Here is a 20741-nt window from a genome sequence, read left to right on the forward strand (position 1 = left end):
AAGGCCTTCCACCATTGGTCTATTTGAGTTTTCCTTCGAAGAAAAAAGGATTTATAGAAATTAGTGATCTCTATTCCTATTTGGTTTTACTCCTCAACACCTGATTGGAGTCCAAAATCAACTCCTTCGAGGGAATGATCGCGAGCCATTTTTCAAATCTAACTTAAGAATCACACACCTAAAATGCAAGCCTCAAATAAAAAGGTGCAAAAGGCATGTCTTATGTACAAATTCATAAGCCTCATTGTGTAATATGTGTTAATTTTGGTCTGAATGGCCTTTCCATCGGGTTTGCTTTCATTATATAGAAGAGATTTACATAGTTGTTGCCTGATTTTCAGCACTTAAATGCTGCCACATTTTCAGCATTATTTACAGCCTAATCATCATTATTTACAGCCTAATTGCCTGAATTATCTCCATTAACACCCCCTCCCTCTCAAATTGAAGCTGGTAAATCAAGAAGCATCAATTTGTCAACCAAAAACTGATGCCAGTCCCGAGAAAGAGTTTTAGTGAATATGTTTGCAGTTTGACGTTCGGTGGAATGTGAGGAAGAGTAATCACTCGTTTGTCAAAGGATTCACATATGGAATGGCAATCAATTTCGATATGTTTCATACGCTCATGGAAGACAAGATAAGTGGCGATCTGAATAGCACTGGTATTATCAGCATGAAGAGGAGTGGAATGAAGCTGAGAAAAACCAAGTTCACCCAATAACCCACGAAGCCATGTGATCTCAGAGCATGTAGAAGACATAGCACGATACTCTGACTCAATGGAGGACTTGGAAACTCTGTCTTGCTTCTTACTCTTCCAAAAAATGAGTGCATTGCCTAAGAACATGCACCAGCTAGTAACAGAGCGACGAGTATCTGCACATCCGGCCTAATTAGCATCACTATACCCCACCAACTGTAAGGAAGATTCCTTAGGAGAGAACAACTCGCGTGTAGAGGTGCCCTTCAGAATTTGGATAATGTGGCGGACAACGACTAAATGAAGATGTTGGGGAGCTTGCATAAATTGACTAACTTGCTGTACAACAAAAGAAATATCAGGACGAGTAATCGTTAAGTAGTTCAAACTACCAACAAGCTACTGATACAAGGATGGATCTGATAGAAACTTGCCTTCCTCTGGACGAAGCTTAAGATTTACCTCCAAGGGAGTAAGAACAGAATTACCCTATTGGAGACCAACCAATGAAATCACTTCCTACGTGTGTTTGTGCTGGTGTAACAAAATACCAATTAGAGTAAGCTGCACCTCAAGGCCAAGAAAGTACTGAGGAGACCAAGATCGTTCATGTGAAAAGAGGCCTTCCGATGTTGTTGTAATTGCTTAATTAACTCAGTATCAGAGCCAGTAATTACAATGTCATCGACATATATCAAAAGCAATACAATTCCTCTAGAAGTCTTGCGAAGATAAAGAGAGGAATCAAACTGACTATGAGTAAAATGAAAAGCAGGCAGGGTAGAGCGCAATATATCAAACCATGCACGCAGAGCCTGTTTCAGTCCATACAAGGATCGGCGTAGCTGACAAACCTGTGAGGAAGGTGTAGCAAACATGCTAGGAGGTGGAGACATATAGATTTATTCCTTAAAATCCCCATGTAGAAAAGCATTCTTCACGTCCATCTGCCGGAGAGACCGCCCCTGCGACGCAGCAAGTGCCAAGATAATCCGCATAGTAGTCATTTTGGCAACAGGTGCAAAGGTCTCTTCATAATCAATACCATACTCCTTCCGGTTCCCAAGAGCCACGAGACGTGCCTTATATTTGTCCAGTGACCCATTGGACCGAAATTTGACCGAGTGCACCCAATTACAACCAATAGGTTTGACACCAGAGGGACAAGTCATAAGATCCCAAGTGTGATTATGTTGAAGAGCTTGGTTTTCTTTTTGCATGGCCTATTGCCAACATGCTTGGGTGGCTGCCTGGGTATATGAGTGAGGAACAAAAATAGTGTCGAGAGTGGCAGTAAGCAAGGTTTGAGGAAAACCATACCTATCCACTGGATGTGTAACCCAGGTGGAGCGCTGAGGAACCGCAGAATCAGGTGACGGATCAGTGTCTGGAAGGGGCATTGAAGATGGAGGAGGACGTTGATGATATACTACACTTGGTTTAAATCGATTAATAGAAGAAGACACATCATCAAAAGCGGGAATAAGTATAATAGAAGTATCAAAAATAACCCGAGATTGAAAGAAATATTGATATTCTAAGAAAATCACATTTCGAGAGATCTAGAACAAATCCTTTCTGAGTAGGACTATATCCCATAAAGGCACACGTGACAGTCTGGGTAGCAAGCTTGTGATGCTCAACAGGTGGTAGATGAACAAAATAAACACACTCAAAAGTATGAAAGGATTGATACTTAGGAGATATGCCAAATAATCGAAAATAGGGAGAAACATAATTTAGAGTGGCTGTAGGCAAACAATTGATCAAATAGACAGCAATAGATAAAACTTCTACCCAGAACTTTGAAGGTACAGAAGAATCAATCAACAAAGTACGAACGATATCTAAGAGGTGACGATTCTTATGCTTAGTGACTCCATTTTGTTGAGGGGTGTAAGGACAAGAACGCTAGGAAATGATCCCCTTTTGCTGAAGAAAAGTTTGAGAAGAATGAGACATGTACTCCCCACTGGCCCACCCTGAGTCGGAGCATAAAGTTTTGATACAAGTACTGAACTGTGTCTCGACAAACGCAACCAATTTTTGGAAGATAGAAAACATATCAGCTTTAGAGCGGAGAAAATATATCCATGTGAATCAACTATAATTATCAATAAACATCACAAAATAACGACATTGACCTTGAGAAATAATAGGACTCACCCCCCAAACATCAGTATGCACAATCTCAAAGCAATGAGAAGCATGACTACCATGCGTAGGAAAAGGTAAAGTTTTTGTTTCACCAAGACGACAAGTAGCACAATCAAAAGGTATAGGAGAAGAAGAAAAGGAATCTTTATTGCCCATAAAACCATGTTTCATAAGATGAGCCAAGACAATAGAATTAGGATGACCCAATTTCTTATGCCAGATTTCATTATTACTGGCAGTAGTCGTGCAAGCAAGAGAAACAACATTAGGAATAGAAAACTGTAAGGGAATAAACGTCCCACTTTGGGTCCCTTTGTGACAATCGTCCCTGACATCTGATCCTGCACAAGACAACCACCGTGAGAAAAATGAGCATCACAGTTTTTATCTACCAGTTGTCCAACAGAAATCAAATTAGTAGACAATCTAGTAGAGACAAAAACATCGCAAAATGAAGAGCCCAATTTACCAACAACAGTAATTGGAAGAGTACTACCATTAGCAATCAGTATATTTTGTGTGCCTTTATACTTGCGAACACCATGGAGACCCGTTATATTACCAGTCATAATCTTAGAAGCGCCCAAATCAACAATCCAAGAAGTTGAGTTAGTAGCCATACCTTGCATGCCTAAGGCCGTAAAAGCAGACACAATCATTTGTTGGACCATTGCTAGTGTGAGAGCAGACGAGTCAGAGCTTATAGTGGGTGGCGCAGAAGAAGAAGAAGAGGACTGAACAACATCCTAAAAAGCTTGGGATTGGCGATTTTTAGGCCGCACTCGATAGTCTTTGATGATATGACCTTCTTTCTTGCAGTAGTTACAAACTTTCTTGGGACAGTTACAAGCAATATGACCAAACTCCTTGCAACTAAAATGCTGCAACTTGTTCCTCCCTCTCCCTTGTGCTGCATATGCTACATTCATAGCCTTAGAAAATACCTTCTCAGAAGTCATATCCATCTGAGTGGATAACCGTTGTTCTTCAATCAATAAATCTCCCAAACAAATATCCAAAGAAGGAACCGGATTACAGTTCAATAAACTGGCTCGAACAGGCTCAAATTTAGGTCGAAGTTTCATACAAAATTGATCGCATTGACTCTCAGCATGAACTGCTTGAAGAGCTGCGAGTGCCATAGGGGGAACCTTAGCATGAACAATAGTAGAATACTCGTTCCAAAGATTAATAAAATCAGAATAAAATTGTTCATTAGGTAAATTACCTTTACTGTAGTAACTAATTTCCAACTCCAATTGGAACTTCCGAGCACTGTGATCTTGGGGGTAAATACAATGGAGATAATCCCACATAGCCCGAGCCGTAGTAAAACAGTGAAGATTGGTCACAAGGTGAGACTCAATCGTTCCCAACAGCCAAGAGATCACCTTAGCATCCTTGACCTCCCGTTGTGCAAATTCCTTTTCATCAGTGGGAACTTGAGTAGAACTATCAATATGATTTGATATTTCGCTCCCTTTCAAGAACATTTTTAATTGGAATTCCCATTTAGAGAAATTCTTTTCAGTAAATCGAACAATAGTATTTTCAATAGACATGATGAAAGACACTAAAAAAAATAAAATTGAGAAGACCCCAAGCAATCAACCAAATAAATGGCAAGCCTAACTCAAATCAGGTGCAAATCCAAATAATAAAAGGTCCACAGACACAACCAAATTACAAAAGCCCAGCAGAAATAAAAAAATATACCCAGATCAAGCATGGAAGGCCTAGATCAAACATGGAAGCCTAACTTGAAATACCTATCCTGTGTGAAAAACGACATAGCAGAGGAAGAAACACAGCACCGTTGTCGATCACACCAGGAGGAGACATAGCAGAGGAAGAAACACAGCACCTTCGTCGATCACACCAGGAGGAGTCAAAGCTGCTGACCACCACAGAAACTGCCGATAGCCACAAAGATGCGCAGCCACCACGAGAAAAACACTGAGGTGAGTAGCCCACAACAAAGGACAGCGTGCGCAACTAAAAAAAAAAAATTCCGGCAGCCCCAAACAAAACTCAAAACCACCAAAGTGGACACCACAGAGAAGGCCAACGCCCACAAAAAGCAAGAAAGAACTTGCTGAAACCAAGAGAGAAAAAAATACAGCGATGAGAATCGCACCCAGTGATTAAGACCAAAACGACGGAATCAGAAGAGGGGCTCCGATACCATGTTAATTTTGGTCTGAATGCCCTTTCCATCAGGTTTGCTTTCATTATATAGAAGAGATTTACATAGTTGTTGCCTGATTTTCAGCACTTAAATGCTGCCAGATTTTCAGCATTATTTACAGCCTAATCAGCATTATTTACAGCCTAAATGCCTGAATATCTCCATTAACAATGTGTTAGCCTTTTTGGGAGTTGGAATTTTATATTGAGTCTCAAGGCAGTTTAGGCATGCCTTGCCATGAAGCGAGCCTTGATTGGACCTTTTAGAACATTGGGTCAAAGTAAAACTTTTATGATTAAGTGGTTACGCCTCCTAATATTTTTGTGGGGTTCACATTTAGCCCCACATTGAACTTAATACCCTTGCAGAGTTGGTGTTTTTTCCATGTTCACTAGAAATCAAGTCCATCTGATGTTGCTAAGCCCGCTATCAAATAGATATTATTAGAATATAACTTTAGGCAGTGTTTGGGTGAGATAATTTCTGATGTCTAATCATCTTGATACACATTCACACACATACAAATATAATAAAAGAATAGACTTCATTAGAAGAGAAGGGAATATACAAACCAGAGGTTTGGAAATCCAAAAAGAATAGACTTCATTAGATGAGAAGGGAATATACAAACCAAAAGGGTAGGAAATCCTCCTAAAAAGAAAAAAAAAAACAAAAAAGAAGGGAAAAAAATCACAATCCAAAGGTTATGCCTGCCAATAATTAGATGATAACATGATCCAAAGGTTGGATTGTCAAAATGCAAACTGCAGAAATAATTATTCAGAGGTGTAAACAAGTTTTACCATAGGTATAAGTGGATCCTGCCTCTCTCTCTCTCTCTCTTTCTCTCTCTCACACACACACACATCAAACCTAACCTGGACAGACTATAAGTGCAACCAATTTGATCCATTTTGGCTCCCTCTCTTTCCTCTCCTTTTTTCTCATTTCTCTTTTTGGATTGACCACACAAAATTAGTGAAAATTAAAGCCATAGATTAAACCTAATTTTTGGGTACCCCCTTCCCCCCTGATTTTACTTGTTGCTGCCATAAAATAGTGACAGCAGTGTCGTCATCAGCACTTCCCAGACAGCTGTAAGGGAGGTCCAAACCTGATTTATGTTGTGCCCAGTCATCCGAAGTCTCTTGCTTTTGATGGTTTGTGGGATTAAAGCCTTGGGAGCGGCCATAGTTCCTTTCTTCCAAGGGATGTCAAGTGTTCGCTTTTCAACCGTGTGTGAGTTTTTTTTTTTTTTTTTGGTCCAATTTTCTCATTTAGATGCTGTTCCCATCAGAAGATCTATACCTGTAGGGGCGTTTTGATTTGGATCACTGCACTCTAAAACAGTTTTTGATCAGACTCCTCTCGTGGTGTTTTAGTGATTTTGGTTGGGTGGTGTACCTAGGTATATCTGCTTTTTCAGGATGGTGGGCTTTGTTTCTACTGCCTATTGATGTGACAATTAATCGCATTAGATCTTGTTTTCTGTAGCGGTTTTTCCTATGGTATCTTGTTTTCTGGTTGTAGTAGAGAAAGAGATTTTGTCAGTGAAAGTTCTGCTCTGGTAATTGGCAGTATGATTCCTAAACTTCGGCTGTGATGAATTTCTTTGTTGTTCTGTGGCATGTGAGTTACCTGTGCTGGTTCGCTCAGTCATTTAATGTTGTGTTGAAGTAATTGGATTTGAAGCTACTTATACTATAGCCACTGGTTTGTGATTCTTAGTGGGTTCTCCATCAGGTCTGTCTCTATTGTTTCATAGTTGAATGCTATTCATGTGTGAGGTGATAATTTTTGCTAATATTTGTTCTGAATTTCCTTCCGTCTTTGAACTATTTTCCATACTCAGTTTGGTCATATTCATGTGAACTCTAATAATGCTTTTGAATATGTGAATAGCTCTTTGTTTTCTCTCCATGCTTCTTGTAGCAGCGTTCATCACACTTTGTGTTTTTGCATGCCTGACCAAAACAGGGTGGCAGAAAGGAAAAATAGGCAATTAATAGAAGTTGCTTGAATTCTCACCATCCATATGAATGATCTGCAGTTCTTTCGAGATGATGCAATCATAATTTGATGCCTTCTTTAGTTCTCAACTGTTCGGTTGCCTACTTTGTTCTCTATCCCGACCATCCCTTCTTCCAACTCATTTTTCCACCATTGTTAGGATGTGTTTCTGTTGTAGATTCTTGATGATAAGTTTAATCCCATGTCTATCAATTGTCTATTATACACAAAAGGGTTTTAAGTGTTGGAGCAGTCCATATATATGTCACTAATATTTTGAAAGGGATTCATTTTTTTTTTCTTTGCACTAGTCCAAATTTTAATTCTCCTCGACTTTGGTGCTTAAGATTTATTGGTTCCTTTTCCTATTGTTCCTGAATTTGGGTTTGGACAGCCTAATGATTTTTAGTCTTTTCTCTGTTTGAAGACCATTTTAGGTATATGTTCAATTTCAACAATGGGCTTCTACTGTTAGAGGTCATTGGCTTCTTGCATCTTGTCCATGGAATTCTTGTTCTGCAGATGGGATGAGATTGTTGTATTTTGGGAAAAAAATGTTTTTATATGTAACGTGGCAAAACCTAAAAGGTGACTAGCCCTTACATTTTTGTGTTCAATATGACCAAGTTGATGGCCAGCTTATAGACCCTTGTAATGGTATTGTGGTAGCATTTTCCTTCTTGGCACAAACTTTGTTCTCATCATGCTTACCAATAATTCTCCTAGCCACATCAAATGGACAAGAAAATTAACTTGTGGTTATTTATCTGCAGGTTCTGTGTTTCTAGGGCCCTGGACACCTGAGAGTGTGGGAGATTATGCAAGTGGGACAAACCATGTCCTTCCAACATATGGGTATGCACGGATGTATGGTGGGGTGTCCCTAGATTCCTTCCTTAAGCACATGACGGTGCAGTCTTTGACAGAGGAGGGCCTAAAAATTCTTGGTCCATTCGTAGCAACCATGGCTGAAGTTGAAGGGCTGGAAGCACACAAAAGAGCAGTAACCCTTAGACTAAAAGATATTAAAGCAAGAAAGGTTCCCATTATGGATTAGTTTCCATAAGAGCACCCTTTTGTCATTTTATTGCCATTTTATGGAGGTTGGCCTCATGCTGACTCATAAATTTCTGGACGTATATGGTCACTAGCTTGGATTTGGTGTTTAAAAGTGCAAACCAGGGCTAGGCAGCGATGTCTTGAGGCCCCATCATTAATGATTGAAATTGTGGCCAACATTTTGCTGTATACTCCTGTCTCTTTCAGCTGGTTCTAGTGATTGGAACAAATGCTGGTTTTTCTCCTTTTACAACTCTGGAATGGTTACTTTAATCCAGGCGTGTTTGGAAGTGACATGCAGGATGAATTGCATATGCAGCGTTGAATATAAATGCAAGGGGAAGGTGTGCAAGTGAAACAGAGTTAAATGCTTGAATCCGGCTGACAGGTATGGGACTACTGTCATTTTTTAAGGTGAACCTTCTTTGACCTTTCCCAGTTGTTGGGAGTAGCCAAGTGTGTGTGTGTGTGTGTGAACAATATCCCATGCCAAGGCTTTTTGGCAGTTCTGGTGAACACTTCTGAGTAAACCGCTTCATATAAGCTTATGTAAGTTCTTTTGATGAAAAATGTTATTTTTAGGTCTTTTTGTAGTAACCATGGTTCTTGTCCAAACATGAACTCATGCATAAGCAATCCTGTGAGATATTCTTCTTCATTTTCATCATTTCGAATAGCTTGTAATTCCAATACTAAATTCTTAGTTTGTAGCACTTGAGGTAAATTGGGTTCAAACAAAAAGTGTATAGATTTGTGCCTTGGTCCTTCACTTCACCCTTCCCATCTTAGTACCCTTTTTTGCTTCGGTTTAACATATATGCCACATTGTTATGGCTGCATAATTATTTGAAATCATATATGCTAAAATGAAAATGATAATGGGAATTACTAATTCATCCTAGTAAATTATAATAGAAAGGGAAGTTGGGGGAAAGTAATGCCTATTTGCTTTTCTTGGTTCGAGTAGGTTATTCTTCTCAATCTTAGAATTTAAATTTCTATAATATCTTAGGAGTGGTGAGGGGTGGCAGTGGTTTTTCTGATGGGCTTGTAGGCTAAAACAGATTTAGAAAAAGCTTATGGCAGATTAAGGTATGCATGATACTTTGAAAGTCTTGAGATTCAAAGTAATTATGGCATGTTACACCAACGTGTTTATGCAAATTTTATGGAATGGAGGCAAGACAGAAAAATCTAAATCTAGTAGAGGAATTCGCTAAAGAGAACCCATGTTGCCTTGTATTTTTGTGTTGCGCATGGAAAGATTGTCTATTATGGTCCGTGTATTGGGGAGATTGGAAGCTTGTCCAACTTTTTTTTTTTTTTTTAATAATAAAAAAAGGCGACACATCTATTTATTTATTAATATACCCTTACTTTTAGCGAAGGAATACCGTGGTTACAAGATAAAACAAAAAGAATTACAGAAAAATTCTCCCAAAAAAATCAACACCACTAACAAACCAAACTAGGACAACAAAAATTAAACATAACTAACAAAAAAAATAAAAATATAAACACAATCAAAATCAAAACGTAATATACCAAACGAAACTCTGGAGTTGAATTAACGACGAATGGAACCGAGACCTCACCTAGAACGTGGTAGAATGTGTTCTTTGTAAATTACATTGTTTTCCATTTCTCCTTCCTTAGTAAGAAAATTAGCCACACTATTGCTTTTCTTATATTGATGCATCAACATGACGTTCACTCCTTCTAATTCCACCACGAGTTGCCCCCAAAATTGTCCAGTTTAACAATTTATATTTTTTAAAATTTATATTTTTTAATTTAAAAAATCATAGGAGTATTGGAGATAAAGTTGACTTCGTGATGAAGAAATTAATAGCATGGTAGATTTCAATACTTTGAATCTATTATGCAAGCAAAAGAGAAATTGAAGAAGATATAATATATAGAGTTCAAGCAAGTTGGGTAAAATGGATAAGTGATTCGAGTGTGCCTTGTGATTATAGAATACCCTTAAAATTAAAAGGGAAGTTTTATATAATGACTGTAATAATAGTTATGTTATATGGATCATAATGTTGGGTGATTAAGAAACAACATATCTAAAAAGTGAAAGTGTTGAGAAGAGAATGCTTAGATGGATGAGTAGGATAATGTTAAAAGATAAATTAAGAAATAAACATATTCATGATAAGTTAGGCGTACCTCCTATAAAAGATAAGGTAAGGAATGAACGACTTAAATGGTTTGGACATTTGCAACATAAACAACATAGTGTGTTAATGAGAAATAGTGATTTAGTTACTGTGAGAGAGGATAAAGGTAAACTTAAAATAATTTAGAATGAGATAACAAGTGTTTATAGTTTTGAATTTGTGATTTGGAAGCAGTTACAAATCCGAATTATGTTTTTAACTGTGATGTACAGATATGGCTTTGAGGCCCAAGGGATATTGGCCCATTAGAATTTGGGCCGCATCATAATGGGCTTGTTTGTCATCCGGCCAACAATTAAATCACCTCACGGCATTCTCCGTCGGTCCGTCCTATGATTTTTGGCCTTATATTTATAGCCTAGGGAAATTATTGTAACATCATTATTTTTGCTTTCACGCAATGGTCTCCTTCTATTGTTCCTTCCCTCAATCCACTCTAAAAAAGCAATAGATGGACTTTCTTGTTTCCAAGAACTTCATGAAAAAGAATTTTTAAATTATTATTTAAATAAATCCTGTTTTATAAATTCTCATCTTATTTTTATTAGTATTTTTTCTCGGCCTTTTTCTTTAACTATCTAAATATATGAAATTAATTATACATATGATTAACATAATTTCATTTTTAATAGTATTTTATTATAGAAAGAAAATGTAATAGAATATGAATAATAATTAAGAAAGTAAATTTTATTTCTGTATATGTAAAAGGAAAAAAAGGAAAAAAACGTGTTATGAGTTATAAGACTTTCTGCTTTGTTATATATTTAATTTATATTTTTCCTAAATATTTTTAAATCTTAGAAGACGTTAAAAAGAAGAAAAATATAGAAATTTAATTTTAATGCTTTAATTTACGATATTTTACTAAATAAATAATAAAAAATAAGATTTTCTTCCAGAATCAAATAATTCATTAATGATACCTTTACAACTTTAAGAATGGTGTCCAAAATGTTTAAACGAACCCAACAAATTATTTCGAGATAAGGATGTGGAATCAAAGGCAAAGAAAAGAGGTTTTTTGGGGATGAGTTTCCTTTCCTAGACAAAAAAAAAATTTCATTTTTTTTCTTGTGCAGAATGAATAAAAGAAAATATTAAAAAAATTAAAATTTTAATATTTCAATTTATAATATTTTACAAAAATGAGTAATAAGATATAAAATTTTAATTTTGTTGTAGAACCAAACAAGTCATTAATGATGCATTTATAACTTAAAACATATTAAAAGTAAAATTGAACATAAAAATAACAAAATTATATCATTCTTTTGTAATTTTTTTAAAAAAACTATGATAATAAAAGAATGTTTAAGAAATTAATTATTCAATTTAAAAAATATCTCTCTGTAGCTACTCTCACTCTAGGATTGCCTATCTCTCTGTAGCTATTCACACACTAGGATTCCCCCTACAGTGCTCATACTGCACTGACGTGTCGCGTGCTACGGTGGCCACCAAGCGCGCTTCCCGGACACGTAAGCATTCCGTTGTAACGTTAGACCAATTTGCGCCGTGTCATTTTCCCAATCCCATATCAGGGCCCACCGCTCTCCTCTCCTATACGCATTCTCATCACCGTTGACGATAGGATCGACGGCTGCCATGGCTACGATTCATTCTAATACGGTGCTCCGTGACGCGTTGAATTCCCTACCCAATATGCTTTGCTTCCTCCGCCGCGAGACCGCTAAACGAGACGACTGTGAAGGGAGGGAACTTGGAATCGTGTGAGGGGAAGCTACAATCCTGTGTTAGCCGTTAAAGTCTAAGACGTTTGAGGTCATCAGATCCGACGGTTTCTGTTGGTCTATAAAACCCATTTCAAGACTTGCTTAAGACGGGTAGGTGAGCTGGTTCTTCCGTCGCTGACAGGTAGTTCTCTCTCTCTCTCTCTCTCTCTCTCTCTCTCTCTTTGCACCTTTAATTCGCTTCATTCCTACGTTTTCCCAACCTTGCTACTCTTTGGAATCGATCTTCTCGTCGGTGAGCAGTTTTTTATTACGTTTTTTATTTTTATTTTTTTACTTATAGATTTTAGATTTTGGATTTTCGATTTCGTAAATTGTCGATTACTGTTTTTTTTTGGTTATTTTGATTGTATCGCAGGGAATTATTGCTGACAAAGTAAGTGATTATGCTTTTTATGTTGTTAGATTGGATTATACTTTTGAGTGTTCGTATATTTTGATTTTTTTTTTTGTCGAATAGCAGTAACTTTAGTCTGTGAGTGTGCTTAATCTAGATACTGATGTTTGGGGTTACGAATTTCTGCAGTTTTTAATATTAGGTTTTTTTTTTTTCGATTTTTTTGGTTATATCTTCTGATTATTAAGAGCGTAGGTTCATGATCTGCTATATTAGTAGCCTAGTCTTTCGTTTTAATTTTAGTTTTAATATAAAATTTTTAGGTTAAATTAGGAAAATTTTGTCTTTTCATTTCTGCGCCGTTTCTTTGGCTAGGAATTGGTATAAATTTTTCCATGTTTGGGATTAGACAGAACATACGATCCTCACTCAGTAACGTCCTAGCCTTACACAGCACTTTGTTTTGGAATGCAAGTGAAAGTAGAATTCTTTTTATTTGCTAACGATTTTGTAAGAAGAATCATTTGCTAATGAATTTATATGTTTGGCCCTGCTATATGTTGAACTGTGGAATTTAATTGGATGGTCTTGTTTGAAATGCAATCAGTGAGAAAAAAAATGTCTTATTAACCTCCATTTTGCAGAACTCTTTTGCTAGTCTTATCAGTTTTAATCACAGAAAACTGTAAATTTTCAATGCTTTCAAATAGAGGAGAATGTAAATTTGCAAATGAATTTTACGATCATTTGTTTCATTTTTTTTTTTTTAAAAATCTTTGGAAACAAGATTAAAATGAAATTTGCTAACTGTTTGCGTCGCTGCTGCCAATCCACTATAATATTTCTCGTGTGGAATCCACCTGATTTTTTTCCCCCATTAAAGTTATTTAATTTTGTGAGTTTCAGAGCCACTGTTGGCTCTCTATAATCTTAAATCTTTATATTTTTTCACTCACATTGTCATCTCTAATTTTAGTGGCTTATGTATTCAGTTTGGTGTTAATTATGATTGTTTCAACTGTTCCCTATCCCTTATAAACTAAAATGTCTCTTCTTCTAAACAGGCTAAGATGGGTGCCAAGTTGAAAGCCATTCTGGTGTCTCTTTTTCTTTCATCTCTTTTGTTCTCTCTGGTCACTTCTGCATCCAGCAATGGGTTGTATAGAATTGGACTGAAAAAGATGAAATTGGATCGAAATAACCGTCTTGCTGCACAACTCGAGTCCAAGGATGGAGAACCATTAAAAGCTTCTATTAGGAAGTATCTTCGTGGTAATCTTGGAGATTCTGAGGATACTGATATGGTAGCATTGAAGAACTACATGGATGCACAATACTTTGGTGAAATTAGTATTGGGACTCCCCCTCAAAAATTTACTGTAATTTTTGACACGGGTAGCTCTAATCTATGGGTGCCATCATCTAAGTGTTATTTCTCAGTGAGTTGTTACGTATTTAACTGTATTGAAAATTTATATCCAATGAATATTTTCGCATAGAAATATGAAACCTTGGCAACAGATAATAGAATCTAATGCTTGTGCATTTTGACACAGATTGCTTGTTTTTTCCATTCCAAGTACAAGTCGAGCCAGTCAACTACGTATAGGAAAGATGGTGTGTTTTCTTGCTCCGATCTCTCTCTCTCTCTCTCTTCCCTTGTTGAAATTCACTACCTTCTATTCTATCCATAAGACTCTTTTCATTAATAAGTTTGCAATATGGTGTTTGTTTTTCGAGCAGCCTGATGTAAATGTTCATTATTTTCAATTGGTTTCTTCATTATTGTAATGTTTTCTTTGAAATTTTGAATTGGTTGGCATTTGTATAATACAGTATGTTGTCCCTTGTATGGTTAAATAACGAGATGGTCCCCAAATTAGCAAATCAAATTTGGTCCTTGGTGTGTAGTTTTTATTAATTTGCACTTTGGCGTGATTTAATAGAATTTATAAAGGTAAAACTTCCACATTGGCGTGCTGGACTTATCATGTGGTTAATGCAAAAGTCAAAAAATCGTGCGTTTGAAGTTTTGTAGATTTGGAAGAAATTTAGGAAATTTATTTAGGGAATTTGATTCATTTGTCTCCCCTTACCCCCACCAAAAAGGAAAGAAAAAAAAAAGAAAGAGTAAAAAAAGAACAACCTATCTATATTATCAAATTTCCACAATACTATTGTCTGCTATTGTGAGTACCATCAGCTGTGGACAAGGTTTGGGGGCTGGCCGCACATCCATGGGTGTGTTGGACTCGTCCTATAAATAGCACCTAAGGTGAGAGAACTTTTCCTGTATTGGTTGTACAATATGAATAGGGGCAGGTTTGATACAAATTAAATGTGGAGGACCAAATTAATTTCACTTTCAGGGGAGCTAATTATTTATTTCTCTATGCCATCACATGCTGCTTTCCGCATGCATAGCGGTGCGTTTAGGAAATTTGTTTTATATAATGGAATACTGAGTTCTTAAAAATAGGGCGATAGGAAGGTGATATGTTTCTGATTATAATAGCAAACTAATTATCCTTTCCATTACCTTTCACGAGTGCATGGGGCTCAGTATGTGTGTGTGATTGTGTGAGGGGGTTGAGGAGCCGGGTAAAGTGAAATGCAAGTTTTTGGCTGTTAGCAGTATGGTATTGCATTATAGGTCTTAAAGAAAATCTTTATTTTTTTTTGGAAGCTTTAAAACTCATAATTATATATATTAATATTATCTTGATGTTCCGATTTTAATTTTAGACACGAACATTCATGCTACCATTTGAGGGGAATCTGTTAGTCTAGTGTCGCTATCGCTGTTTAGTTGCTTTTTGTTGATGCAAGGATGATGATGTTTGTAAGCGTTGCTGTCCTAATCTTGATAATAGTTGCAGCTTTAACCTGGAAAGTTCATAAATAAAGGCATTGGAGTTCTTCTATACTTGCTTTCCATGTATTACAAAATTGCTTATTTTTACCTTCCTTGTATTACCATTAGCATTCTAGAATGATGTATGATTTTCTATGTGGTTATTGAAAAGCCACTTAATATTCTGGGACATTTTTAAAATTGTGACAGCAAGCTCATAGTGATAGGGGCCATGGGGCTATTGTCAGAGGTCATTCTGAGCAGTGAGTATTGTTTATACTTACTGACTGCTCCATCTTTCATTCAGGGAGATCTGCTTCCATTCACTATGGCACTGGAGCAATTTCTGGTTTCTTTAGCCGAGATAGTGTTAAAGTTGGTGATGTATTTGTAAAGAATCAGGTCAGTTATTGCGGTTTGTTTTCTCTATCTTGGAGGTTGGGAAATTTTTTTGACAATAATCATGTTATAAATCCTTTTTCAGGAATTTATTGAGGCTACTAGAGAGCCTAGCGTCACTTTTTTGGTGGCCAAGTTTGATGGTATACTTGGACTTGGATTTCAAGAGATTTCTGTTGGAAATGCTGTCCCAGTGTGGTATGCATGTGTGCTTGTGATTTTAATCTCTTCCCTTGACCAAGACTACACAATTTACCTGTCTTAACAGTTGTATGAGTCTGCCACAATAATAATTTTAACTTTAGTAACTAGCCCCAAGGGTTTCTTGGTTTCTTGCTTGCAGAATTTGTTGAACATGTATGAACATTCCATTTGTAACATGATAGCCTTGCATATATTTCAGGTACAACATGGTTAAACAAGGCCTCATTAAAGATCCAGTATTTTCATTTTGGCTCAACCGCAATGCAGATGAAGATGAAGGGGGTGAAATTGTTTTTGGTGGGGTTGATCCTAATCACTTTAAGGGCAAGCACACTTATGTACCTGTGACAAAGAAAGGCTATTGGCAGGTTGATTATATAAACATGTCCTTTTTATTTTGTTAAACATATATGCAAACTTCATTATTAATTTTCTGTTCATTTTTTTATGCTTGTTTCATGCTGACAGTTTCAAATGGGTGATGTTCTTATTGGTGACAAAGAGACTGGTATGCAACCTCTTAATGGGTCCATACAACTATTTGAAAATTAAAGAAGGGGAGAGGGAAAAATAACTTTTAAAATAAGTATCTTTTTGTGGGGAAGATATTGAATATCAAATGTGTTTACTAGTCCCAAACACTATCAGCTTGATGTATAGTGCTGTTATCCAGGATACTGCTCTGGTGGTTGTTCAGCAATTGCTGATTCAGGAACTTCATTGTTGGCTGGTCCAACGGTATGTATCATTTCACTGGTGTTAATTTTACACTTTTTCTTGTTAGTAGGTTGTGCTAGTTGGTGCACTTGCCATATTTGTGGGAGCAAATGTTGTTTTTTATTATGCTATTATGCTGCGTTTGGGAGCATGAATTTCAGACCTTGGATTTGGATTTGGGTTGATTTGGACAAATTTTAATACAATTTTGTATTACATTTTGTCCAAATCCAATATAAATCAAAATCCAAACCCTCTTCAAACATGGGGTTACTATATATTTTCTAGGTAAGGCAAATAGTTTGATGTTCATTGACAAGTGCCACTTTCCATAGAACTACTTTCCAAGTTTCGGTATGTGGACCAAAATCAAAACAAATAGGGCAAAAGACACCTACCTCCCCTAAGATTTGTCAAAAAGACAGAGACCTTTCCTGAGGTTTCAAAAATGCCATAGGCCTCTCCCAAGGTTTTAAAAATGTCATGGACCTCATATGAGGTTTGCCAAAAAGACACATACATTTCTTAAAAAAAAACTTGTTTTTTTGCAAAATCCAAAAGGAGATTTGTATATTTTTGACAAATCTTAGGAGAGGGTCCTAGGAATTTTAAAACCTTAGGGGAGGTCTCTGGAATTTTTGAAACCTCAAGAGAGTTCATAGTCTTTTGCCAGATCTCAGGGGAGGTTAGTTTGTTTGCCCAAACAAATATATGATATTAAGTTTATAAAGAAGTTTGAAATTTGTTAATTATGAGCATATTGTGATGTTCAGTTGGAACATTTGCCAAATCTCATAAGTTGGTGTGCTGGGAGGTGCTTTGAATCTTTAGTCTCTTTGTATTGATATTTTAAAAGGCCTTATTGAGCCATGCCAAAATGCATTCCGGCATGGTCTAAAATACTAAATTCTAGAGTGGTGAATACATAAGCATGGCTTCGAGATGGGCTTTTATTAATTTATTTTGAATTTTAATTCATTTTTTAAAAAAAAATTAATTTAAAAAATCAATTTTTATACACTTAGGCTTATGCATTTGTAGAAATGGTCTGCCTGTTTGACACTTGTGCATTCTGGGCATGTATTCTTTTACTTAGATTTTGCTAGATTTTAATATGGAAGTAACTTGAACCTAAACCTTAGTATTGAGAGTTGCATTCTACAAAAGAGGGAAATGTCGGTCATCTACTCATCTCATCTCTCGGCATGGTTTACTTAACAAATTCAAGATAGTATTCTTAGAAGTCACAAGTAATTTACAGATTATGTTTGAATTTTTTTTTAAAAAAAATATTTATAATTTTATTCTTTTCTTAATATATATATATATATATATATATATATTTTAAATATGCAATTAAAATTGACATAGGCCTTACACCTCAATGTGAAGTAAACCGTATCTCATAATTCCCTTTCAAAACATTGCTTCCATTTCTTTCACTTTGATGAAAAATCTTTAAAATAGGGTTGTCATTGCTATGCTATTATTATGTTTCCAGATTCTATTTGTTGGGACTAATACGCACATGCTTGTGTGTTGTGTTTTTTAAGCCTGTGATTACCATGATAAATCATGCCATTGGAGCCTCTGGAGTTGTTAGCCAGGAATGCAAGGCAGTGGTGCAACAGTATGGGCAAACAATTTTGGATCTGCTACTGTCTGAGGTAAAACTGGATTTTGATGCATGTTTTATTTTAATAGATTTGTTTGAGAAAATTATAGATCTCTTTAGAGTATTTTCATCTTGTCTAACATTAGTGGAGAGGGTTTAACTTTTGTCTACTGATCATTGGATTGTATTTAATAGGCACAACCAAAGAAGATCTGCTCCCAAATTGGATTATGCACTTTTGATGGAACTCGTGGTGTTAGGTAAGGTTCAAAAATTTTCTTTCGTAAGTACCATTAAAATTCTTCATAGCCACCAAATCAGGTTTCGGTTTCTCATTTTTGTACAATAGCACCCCCCCCCCCCTTCTTTTTTTTCAAGGAAGCCTTCTGTTGAAGCTGGCAAGCAGCTTAATTTTTAATTATGAATATGTTTTATCTAGTATGGGAATTGAAAGTGTCGTGGATGAGAAGAACAGTGGCAAATCATCTCCCGATCTACGGGACACTATGTGCTCTGCTTGTGAGATGACGGTTGCCTGGATGCAAAGCCAGCTTAGGCAGAATCAGACACAGGATCGTATATTGCAATACATCAATGAGGTGAATAGCCATAATATTTTTATTTAGAGTAAAAGACACTTCCCTCCCTTGAGGATTCAAAAATGCCACAGACATCTTCTGAGCTTTGTCAAAAAGACACAGACCTTCCCTAAAAAAACTTGTCTTTTTGCAAAATACAAGGGGGGAGATAACCTTCCCTTAGGTTTGGCAAAAAGACAATGACCTCCTCGAGGTTTCAAAAATTCCAAGGACCTCCCTTGAGGTTTGTGAAAAAGACACTAATCTCCCCTTACAAAAAGATAAGGTCTGTGTTTTTTTGACAAATCAGGAGAGGTTTTTGAGATTTTTGAAACCTCTGGTCAGGGGAGATTCCTAGAATTTTTGAAACCTTATGGAGGTCATTGGTTTTTTGTCAAACCTGAGAGTTAAAGTCTTTTGTCCTTTTATTTATGTGCATTTCTATCAGTTGCTTCATAATGGCCTGACACTGCTTCTTAATATCACTGCAGCTTTGTGATCGGATGCCGAGCCCAATGGGAGAATCTGCTGTTGACTGTGAAAGTCTGTCTTCCATGCCTAGTGTTTCCTTTACCATTGGTGGTAAAACTTTTGACCTCTCTCCGGAGGAGGTATGATGTTAAATATTTTGGTTTTTTTTTTTTTTTTTTTAAAAATTATTGTTGGATGATGTCATTATCTGCTAATATTGCATAACTACAGTATGCACACTTCATTTCAGCATCCAGACAACTTGCATAAATCATTTCAGCTTTCAGAAAACTTGCACACGTCATTCATCATTCAGACGAATCTTTTATCATTCTTAATGTTCATTGAATCATCTGATCTGTTTTTACCCTTATAAACATGCTATGTGATATGTGATGCAATCTAATTATTGGAGTATTAGAGTTTCTATTGGTCTCAGCCTGATTGATTATGATTTCATTCCTTTACATGGATGGAATCGAAATGGGTTTTTTTTGGAGAACAAATTAGAATGAACAATTTTTGTCTGCTTTAATTTTGACTCTATGATTATTTACTAATCCAAAATCATACATTTGTATGGCTTTGCACTCATGTAATTCTCTGTCCTGGATTGATTAGTACGTCCTCAAAGTTGGCGAAGGGCCTGTGGCTCAGTGCATCAGTGGCTTCACTGCTCTGGATGTTCCTCCTCCTCGCGGACCTCTCTGGTATATTATCCCAATTTTTAGTAATTTTTCCTTCATGTATTTTTGTTAATGTTGTGGGTGATGCTACTGCTACTGCTACTGCTACTAGTGTTAATTTTCACCAATGACTACCACGCAATGCAGGATCCTGGGAGACGTCTTCATGGGTCGCTATCACACTGTTTTCGATTATGGTAAGCTCAGAGTTGGATTTGCAGAAGCAGCATAAATGAGGCGAGCTCGGCTCCTCTTTATGCTAGTATCTATACCTGCTAGTATTCGGGCAAAATACAAACATAATAGAGGTGGTCATGTGGAGTGATTCTAAAAGTGAGGACCTCTGGCCTTGAACAATACTCATGCATGTAAATATTGCTGTGCTTGACCTCGTGTTTCAATCCAAGGATTCATTAGTAGTGCCTGCTTTATTCACATTCACTGGGTTTTATCATACGCTTGCTGTGTGTTGCTAGATTAAAACATTACTAAATACAGGTGCGGTTTGCTTGGAGAAATAATTTAAGTAAATGTAAGATGTTTATTTTGTGGGATTTTTGTTTTGTTTGTGTTGTAAGATCTGTAGCTTATATGAGCCTAGCTGGAAGGATCCACCAATTAAATGTTATCGCAAAAAATCATTTGGCCCTTGCTAACTCTTGTCAAAAGTCTGATTGGCCTTGGATATTAATGAATTGAAAATATGAAAAATTACAGTGCGTCTTTCAGGATTTTTCACGTCTTTGATGTTGTATATTAGGTTAGTACCTTTGGTATCGTTTAAGGCTCATTTGCATGCCCAAGCCGAACAAAAATTGAGG

At 36.5% G+C, this 20741-nt stretch overlaps 2 protein-coding genes across 8 annotated transcripts in view; both read left to right on the forward strand.

Moving 5' to 3' along the window:
- LOC131153991 (histidinol dehydrogenase, chloroplastic-like) overlaps positions 1-8774 on the forward strand; it is a 42643-nt gene extending 33869 nt beyond the window's left edge. For all 5 annotated transcript variants that reach the window (XM_058106442.1, XM_058106439.1, XM_058106441.1 and 2 more), the window contains one exon: positions 7831-8774. In XM_058106442.1, coding sequence (XP_057962425.1) covers positions 7831-8114 — 284 coding nt within the window. In that variant the 3' untranslated portion in view covers positions 8115-8774. The remainder of the gene's footprint in view (positions 1-7830) is intronic.
- Positions 8775-11903: 3129 nt separating this feature from the next.
- On the forward strand, positions 11904-20474 carry LOC131153992 (aspartic proteinase-like). Of its 3 annotated transcripts, XM_058106446.1 has the most exons (15): positions 12156-12294; positions 12418-12435; positions 13461-13835; positions 13953-14013; positions 15558-15652; positions 15735-15847; positions 16053-16221; positions 16322-16361; positions 16527-16591; positions 18124-18237; positions 18381-18445; positions 18625-18784; positions 19255-19374; positions 19856-19944; positions 20068-20474. In XM_058106446.1, exons 3-15 carry the CDS (start codon positions 13467-13469, stop codon positions 20150-20152), a joined length of 1545 nt encoding a protein of 514 aa, XP_057962429.1. In that variant the 5' UTR covers positions 12156-12294; positions 12418-12435; positions 13461-13466; the 3' UTR covers positions 20153-20474. The 3 variants fall into 3 exon arrangements, with proteins under 3 accessions (XP_057962428.1, XP_057962427.1, XP_057962429.1); XM_058106445.1 differs by lacking the exon at positions 12418-12435 and having other exon boundaries at positions 11904-12183; XM_058106444.1 differs by lacking the exon at positions 12418-12435 and having other exon boundaries at positions 12018-12294.
- The last annotated feature ends 267 nt before the right edge of the window (positions 20475-20741 follow it).

The sequence above is a fragment of the Malania oleifera genome, chromosome 4, assembly GCF_029873635.1.
Source record: "Malania oleifera isolate guangnan ecotype guangnan chromosome 4, ASM2987363v1, whole genome shotgun sequence".
Lineage (NCBI taxonomy): Eukaryota > Viridiplantae > Streptophyta > Magnoliopsida > Santalales > Ximeniaceae > Malania > Malania oleifera.

Coding starts and splice junctions, on each gene's coding strand:
- LOC131153992 (XM_058106445.1), top strand. CDS start 13,467: ATGGGTGCCAAGTTGAAAGCCATTCTGGTGTCTCTTTTTCTTTCATCT. Junction 16,222..16,321: donor CAAAGAAAGGCTATTGGCAG/GTTGATTATATA, acceptor TCATGCTGACAG/TTTCAAATGGGTGATGTTCT. Junction 19,945..20,067: donor CCTCCTCGCGGACCTCTCTG/GTATATTATCCC, acceptor CACGCAATGCAG/GATCCTGGGAGACGTCTTCA.